General features: G+C 38.0%; 1 protein-coding gene across 1 annotated transcript; it reads left to right on the top strand.

Annotated features, from left to right (window-relative positions):
* Nucleotides 1-1,157: 1,157 nt before the first annotated feature.
* On the top strand, nt 1,158-5,538 carry GLB1 (nitrogen regulatory P-II-like protein). The gene is made up of 8 exons (XM_077384350.1): nt 1,158-1,483; nt 1,590-1,635; nt 1,765-1,792; nt 2,939-3,026; nt 3,155-3,222; nt 4,084-4,153; nt 4,663-4,698; nt 5,286-5,538. The coding sequence occupies exons 1-8, from the start codon at nt 1,267-1,269 to the stop codon at nt 5,357-5,359; spliced, it is 627 nt and encodes a 208-aa protein (XP_077240465.1). The 5' UTR covers nt 1,158-1,266; the 3' UTR covers nt 5,360-5,538.
* Nucleotides 5,539-7,843: the final 2,305 nt, after the last annotated feature.

Below are 7,843 nucleotides of genomic sequence, written 5' to 3'. Positions count from 1 at the left end.
CTTCCATGTCAAATTTCTCCAAAAATGAGGACTTTGGCAATTATAATTTTGCTTACCCTCTATCCTATATTGATAATGGCACTCCCTCCCTCCCACCACTCTGAGAGGTTGGCATCCAAACACTACTCATGGGGCAAAATATCCATAGAATGATGTGGCTCTCAAATGACTAATACATTGAAAGATTTTGGGTTTTAGTCGTGCAGGTTTTAAGGTTGCTAATAGGAGGGCTCAAACGTGTGACAGATGGGATGAAATTCAAGAGATCATATTGGGTGGGTGTTTATGCTAAATCAAGGGCTGATTTGGGCTGAGGTTTTGGGAAAAGAATATTTCTTGAAATCCCAGAGAAGGAAAGATGACTAGGAAAGGCCGATGCGTACCTTTATTTCTATGGCGAAGATGAAGACAAGTGCCTTGATTGGAACGAAGCGATCAAAGAGTACGTTGAAGAGGAAAATCTGAATAAAATAGAGATAATCAAGTGCATCACAAATACCATCAGAGGGTATGCCGAACATTAGTGGAAACATATTTAACACTCTCGAGACCTTTTTAGCGAAGTGCAATGGTTGAAGGGTCATGACCAATTGTTGAAAGCTTTTGAACCAAAAACTTTCCAAAGCCTCCAAGTTATACCGCTACGTAAAGAGAAGGTTCGCCGGACACACTCTCTTGTTAAGCCCCACAGATGGATCAAAGCGTCAAACCATAAGATTGGATGTAGTTGTTATTGGAGCTCAACAGCAAAACGAAAGATAATGAAAGCACAAGCTCCAACAGTAATGAAAGATCTGCAGATTCCAGTAGAACATCTCCTTGAGGATACTTTCGAGGGAGAAGATGAAATTGATGATGACGGAATGCCGGTGGGCTGTTGCATGTGAGAGCATCCGCCTCAAATGAATTAAATGAATAAGACAAAATCTACGCAACAGTGTGCCCAGCTGGGCCCATCTCATAAGTCATTTGCGGCTGGCCTGCTGCATTTGAGAGCAGTCACCTCGTATGAATAAATGAATAAGACAAAATCTGTTAAAAAAGTGAGCATATATGGCTGCTCTCGCAAGCAACAGCCCAACCGCGAAACGCCATGTGCCACGGTCCCTAGCAAATCCCCATTGTACTTTAGGAGTTAGGACTATACCAATCCTAGTTGCGCAGAGTCAAAAGGCCCATCCGTGCTCCAAATATTGCGTTGTTATTAAGCCTTCCTAAACACATCCATATCATCTCCCAAAAATCCAGTAGCAATCTGCCTAGAGCATGGCTTCCTCAACAGCACCAGCCATGGCGAAATCAAGTTCCGCTAATCCATTTTCTTCACGTTTCAAGGAGCCCCATCTCGTTGATACGAGGCTACTCGGCCTTAAATCAAATTCCCAAATTTTGCAGCTCAGTGGAAAATTAAGACTAGCAAGAAATGCGTCATTTCTTCCTGTTGTCAGAGCACAAAACTCTAACGATGTGGCTTCTCGAGCAGGTTTATTTACGTTAACTGTGAAATCTCTTTATGGGTTTTGATTTTACTGATGAGAGATGAAATGGGTATCTAAAATTTTGCTGATTCTCAATTGGGTTGCTGATAGATTATGCGCCAGAGGCGAATTTTTACAAAATTGAAGCGATATTAAGGTGGGTTGATTTGGTCTTTTGTTGTTCTTGTTCGGTGATGTATGATTTTGAATTATGATTATCTACATGGACAGTTTATTACAATGGTTTTATTTTTCTTGTTCTGGGGGTGAATTTGGAACAATCAAGGCCGTGGCGCGTCCCACACGTTTCTTCGGTCAGTGCATAAAAACCCTCTTTTCATTGTTGATACAATTGCAAGATGTGTCTGATTTCATGGTCTGAATGTATATTTCTATATATCATAAGTGTAGAAAACTGAGAAGTGTCTTGTCAGTAAGGATCAAAGTATCAAACACGATTTTCAGCAAGCAACAAGAAGAAGATGCGAGAAATAATAATCACACAAAGAAGACGGGATTTATGTGCTTCAGAGGTGTGCTTAACTCCACAGGAGAAGAGCTTCACCATTTTGGTTTTAGGGTTACAAAACTATCCTGATTGGCCAAGAACACAAAGAAAACCTTAACCACTCGTAACCCTAAAATGTGGCTTATATATCAATGGCACTACATCGAAAAAATTACCGAAATACCCTTTAGCAGAAAAATGGAAATTAAATTTTCCTTCCCAATGCCCTGGAAACCCCAACAAAGGTCTGCTGCCTCCTGCATCCCCATCTCGACCCACGCGTGCGTCGTGCATATTAGTCCGTCAGGGTCCCGTATAATGCCATAATACAATCTGCACAACAATAAGAATCCTCTTTTCACGGAAAATTCAATTGCACAGTGCGTATCTGATTTTATTGTCTATATCATAAGAATCCTCAACTGAACGATGTGTAAACGATTCAATGGCCTGAATGTATATTTGTATATATCATAAGAATCCTCAACTGCACAACGTGTATCTGATTTCATGAAATAGGGCAGATACATGGGTGATGTATCTGAGGGATACGTCAGTTAGGTTATCTGAGCTAGCCCTTGCAAATAGGGCATCAACCATATTGTTTGACTCATCCAACCCAATCATTCCGTAGGACCTACCATGGATAGAGTGTTCCCACAAAATCATATCCACAGGATCATCCTAACCATTCACTTTGTAGAGGCACAAAATGCACCCATTTTACAGCCATCCATTTTCAACCTCTACAAATCAAGGGCTAGCATGATCCTGACATGATTTCTTAGGAACACCCTATCTATGTTAGGTCCTATGGACTCAACATCTAACATCACCCAAACAACATAGGCACCTACACTATTTCTATAGGCTAGCTCAGATAAGCTATTTGCGCGATTGCTTAGATAAATTTATCTAATATATACATCGGGTTGTTTTGTGTCAAATGCAGGGTCTGCTGAATATGGGTATTCGTGGTGTGACGGTTTCCGATGTTCGAGGCTTCGGTGCTCAGGGCGGGTCGAAAGAAAGGCAGGCTGGTAATGTCTATTGCTGTCAAATTGCTTGATAACTTGATTTTGTTAAGCAACCGTGAGATTTTCACTTGTACTAACCTTTCAATTTGTGTTTTTCACTTTTACTAACCTATCAATTTGTTTGTGACAAGGCTCCGAATTTTCTGAAGACATGTTTGTGGCTAAAGTGAAAATGGAGATTGTGGTGAGCAAGGAACAGGTATGTATAGAGCCCAAACGGATCCCTTGTAGTGTTATATTAGAAAATAAAACGATTGAAAATTCGATCAGCTGTTTTACGACTGTTTTCTTTACACCGAATGGTTGATTAGACATTAGAAAATTTGGTTATCCTCATCCTATGTATATCAGCGCTTTTTGTGGCACATGTAAGTATTCATTTCCCCCCCATAATCCATCTAGCCAGGTAGGGATGAAAATTACACTGAAGAAGACAACTTAACATTTTATATGTGTGAGTACATCACAGGTTTGGCGAAGGCGGTTATGAATTATGATAGCCAAACATAAGTTATAAATGCATTTTTTACATCGCCATAGCATTACATAAGTTGAATCTTAGCATGCTATTTGTAGAGGAGATTGGCTAGCAAGATGGTACCTTCTTGATTAAAGAATATGGTCATCACAAACTGTACACATGACATGCATGTTTGGTGATTGGGACATTGTAGTGCCTCATCCCTGTATAAATGATGTCTAGAATCCAATATCTAGAAAAAAGACACGAGAAACATAACATGGCGAGAGGGGGTATGGACTCTTGACCAGTTGATATGTAAAACCATCCCCCGATCTCTATTAAGTCATAATTTGATACTTAATCTCTTCTATTTTCCTTTTCCTTTTCTGGAATTAAGAAGTTTTATGGCATGTACTTGACCATAGAATGCCTCAAAGGATTTCAATTTTGAACCTTGAAAATGTGATTCTTCAGAACTTATCGTCTGTGGAAAGATCTTTTGTCTTTTGGTAGCCTGCTCCAATCTCCTTATTTAACTTTTATTGGTCGTCAGTCATCAGACAACTTACACAATTCCTTAATGTGATACTCTTTTAGGTTGAAGCAGTTATCAATAAAATAATTGAGGAGGCCAGGACTGGAGAAATTGGTGATGGGAAGATTTTTTGTAAGAATTTAGAATAAACTCCTTCTGTTAATTATTTAAAATTTTTAATAACAAACTTCAGCAAGACATCTCTACGTGTACTAGTTGGCATTAGAAGCTTGAGTTAATAGACCTAGCTCACTCAATGTTTAAAAATTCTAACTCGGAGTAGAACTCGGCCAAGGTAAAAAGGAGTCGATCTGGGCAAGTCAATCATTGGGAAAGTTGAAGGAGTTTTGATTGACTATGTAGGAAAAAACTCGGACTCGGATGAGAACTTGGCCAAGGTAAGACTGAGTTGACTCTGGCGAGTTGATGATTGACACGGAGAGTTTTTAAACAGTGAGCTCAATATGCATTCAAAGAACCAGCGAAATGATGGATTTATTGCAGATCCTTAATAGATCTGTCTTGAAAACCTGCACAAGCATGTGCATTCTTATAAGAATCTAATTTAAGAGGACGGTCTTTCCTTTTAAGAGTAAGATATATTCAGTTAGAAGTTCTAACAGTTTTTGTTGTTTCTCCAGTGATGCCAGTTTCAGATGTAATAAGAGTCCGCACAGGTGAGCTTGCTGTTGCGTTTCTCTTTATGGAGTGGCCTGAGTTTTTTTTTTCCGGAATGGTTGTAAAACTTCATTCACTAGAGAGAAAACACATGAGCATATTTGCAATATCAGCAATACCTGCTTTTCTAAAGGTGGCCAAAATGCTATTGATCTTTGGCCGTAATCAAAGCAGTTGCCTTGTAGTTCATATTGCATAAATTCCAAATGGTACTTATTTAGAAAATTCGTTATGAAGAAAAAAAAAGAACTTGTTATAAAATATGATTTTTAGTCCTGTTAATTACAAAACTACTTTGCAATGTTGGCGGAAAGTATGGGTTGCATTATGGTGGGAATTCTACTGATGCCATGTGAACAATAAAAAAAATGCCTAGATGTGTGATACTCTTTCTTTTTTCATGGAAGATGTATGATACTCTTGTTCTTCTAATGTAAAAAATTATCCAAAAATTGAAGTCTTAATGTTTCCTCCATTTACTAAAAAGATAAATTTCATTTCCATTACCATGTTGGTATTATGTGAAAGATCAGCTTCTTCTTATTTGTTTTACTGAATTAATGGTAATGTGATACACAATCTTCAGGCGAGCGTGGGGAGAAGGCTGAGAGGATGATGGGTGGACGTTCAGATATATTCTCTTCTGTAACATATTTATGAGCTCTATGCATGGGAAGTGGAAGACTAACTCCCTTTCTTTTTTCTCCTCGGAATCATTCTCTCTTTTGATGCATTGAAATGGTATTCTGTATTGACGTAGAACCTTTTATTTATTTTTTTATAGAGAGGTGGTAGAGGAGGAGAAATAAATAAAGTCTCTTGATTAGCAGTTAGCTTGATATATTTGCCTTTGTGTGAGAAGTGAAAGACTATCTCTCTTTCTTTCTTTTTTTACTCGGAATCATTCTCCCTTTTGATGCATTGAAATGGTATTCTTTATTGACATAGAACCGTTTATCTGCCTCGTCGGGATCATTCTCTCTTGATCAGCAGTTAGCTTAGTACATTTGCCTCTGTTTTTTAGTAACTAGATTACTCACGTGTTTTTTCCACTCTTAACACATTTGCTTAATATATCTTCATAACCATTAACCAATGACCTGGAAAGTGGCAAATACAATTTTCTTCATCCTCTCACTTTTTTTTAATGGGTAAAAAGAATAAAACATTCTTGATTGTATGTAATCACTAGTTTGTGTTGAGGAATGGGTGTTGTGGAGATGGGTTTATAACCCCCATTGTGTTCAAATAGACATGGGCTATTCACAGAAGACAGAGATAGTGAGACTCATCAGAGCTCAGTGAAGATTACAGCATGGAGCGTTAGTGCCCTACTATTGGATAGGGAGAAGAAAGTTATGTAAAAGGATTAACTAAAGGAAAGTTGATGTTATGATGGTAACAGAGTAAGAAAACAGAACCGGTGGACCCTTCATCTGCAACCTACTTCCATTGTAAAATTCAGAATTTTACACTACTTTCAAAGAAAACCTGGATTCTGAGGTCCACGTATCCCCGTATCCAAACATTTTTCTTTTTGCGGGGGTGGGGGGTGGTTAAAATTTTCAGATTTTATTCAAGGTAATGCACTCATTGTTTTACGACTACTAGTACAGTGATATGCCTACAATTTACAACATTAAATAATCAAATGGAATCAGTGATACGCGGATTGGATCAGTTTATTATATTAAAAGAATTGATGGAACGTTATCTGGTTTGATATCACCTTCCATTACTAGTTGAATCGAAGAGCTCGATTCCACTGTTTAAAAACTCCCAGAGTCATTCATTGACCCACCCTAGTCAATTCACTTTTACCTTGGCCAAGTTCTCTTTGAAGTCTGAGTTTTGTCTTACCAATTTGTTCAAAACTCCTTCGACTCACCAAAGTTAATGAAAACCCCATCTTTTTATCTAATCGACTGAGTCAATTCCCTTTTACCTTAGCTAAATTCTTGTATGAGTCTGAGTTTTGAAACACTGCTCAATTCCATACCACATTCCATTTTTACTCGAATCAAAGAGCTGGGTTTGAAGCACAATTGCATTTAGATTTGGTACTACATAGTTGGAGATGCCATGGTTCAGGGAGGTTGCCGAAGAATGACGGAAAATTTCGAATTTTGAAGGGTGAAAAGGATTGCAGTTTTCTTTTCAACTTCATATTAAAATCAGTTTTTACAGAGGTGATTCTTGAGATTCTCTTTCAAGTTCTGCAAACAAATCAATTTCTTTTCCTTGTGTTCGGTCTCTGAAAACTTCCAATTCCTAACTCATTTTGGGACTCCAGTGCTACATATTTGCAGCTTTTTGGATGAAGTCAGTAGTAAACTCTTAGTAAAATGGCAAACACATTAGCGATGGAACACATGAAATTCTCAACTCTAAAGCTTTGTCATTACACTTGTAATTAAGGCTCTCAAGAAATTTTATATTTCTGAGAGATGGGTTTATCTGATTTCTCAATTTATATCTACTCTAAAAGTTTTCTCAAATTTATATCTACTCACTTATGGTTCTTTTTTCGATATGAAGTTTCTTGAAGCTTGCGATTGCCTCCATCTCCTTTTCGATTATACTTCCAGCATAACAAAGACATCAATCACGACTGAAGAGCACTCCGTTCGTTGTCTTCACAGAAGCGAATTATGAGTTCCCTGTTATTTCTTTATCAGAATATGAAAATTTGAGTAAATTTGGACCCTTCCTTTCCTAATTTTTTCTTGCTTAAAGGAAGTTGGCACTTCTAATCTGCTTTAGGTCGGGTATGTCTGTTGTAGTAGCAATTGTTCGATGACTCCCTTTGCTGGACAAGCAAGAACTGCATTGCATCTTCCATGAAATTGTACTTTTATATTGTTGGTTACCTGTTATGCACTTCAATTGTTCTAAGGATAGCTCATTCTACCTAAAATAAAGGTACAATTTATAAAGCTCCAAACACTTGTGCCTTTGTCTCCTCTTATCTAGTGGGAAGAATTTCGTCAGGCACAACATGAAGTTGGGTTGTTTTACCTCTCTTAACTTCTCTGCAACTATGAATTGGTGTTTGGAGCTCTTTTTGGAAGTAATCTTTCAACAGAATGTTGTTGTGGTTTTACCCTAAACCTGTCTCCATGATAAACTCCCTCATGTCCATTG

The sequence above is a fragment of the Tasmannia lanceolata genome, unplaced genomic scaffold (assembly GCF_043159265.1).
Source record: "Tasmannia lanceolata isolate RefF3 unplaced genomic scaffold, GAP_Taslan_0.1 ptg000007l, whole genome shotgun sequence".
NCBI classification, from domain to species: Eukaryota; Viridiplantae; Streptophyta; class Magnoliopsida; order Canellales; family Winteraceae; genus Tasmannia; species Tasmannia lanceolata.
The sequence above is the reverse complement of the archived record's forward strand: the minus strand, read 5'-3'. Positions and strand labels throughout refer to the sequence as shown.

Excerpts from the sequence above, each read along its gene's own strand:
- GLB1 (XM_077384350.1), top strand. The coding sequence starts at position 1,267 with ATGGCTTCCTCAACAGCACCAGCCATGGCGAAATCAAGTTCCGCTAAT. Across the intron at positions 1,793-2,938 it reads GCGTCCCACACGTTTCTTCG|GGTCTGCTGAATATGGGTAT; the intron begins GTCAGTGCATAA and ends TGTCAAATGCAG. Across the intron at positions 3,223-4,083 it reads TTGTGGTGAGCAAGGAACAG|GTTGAAGCAGTTATCAATAA; the intron begins GTATGTATAGAG and ends ATACTCTTTTAG.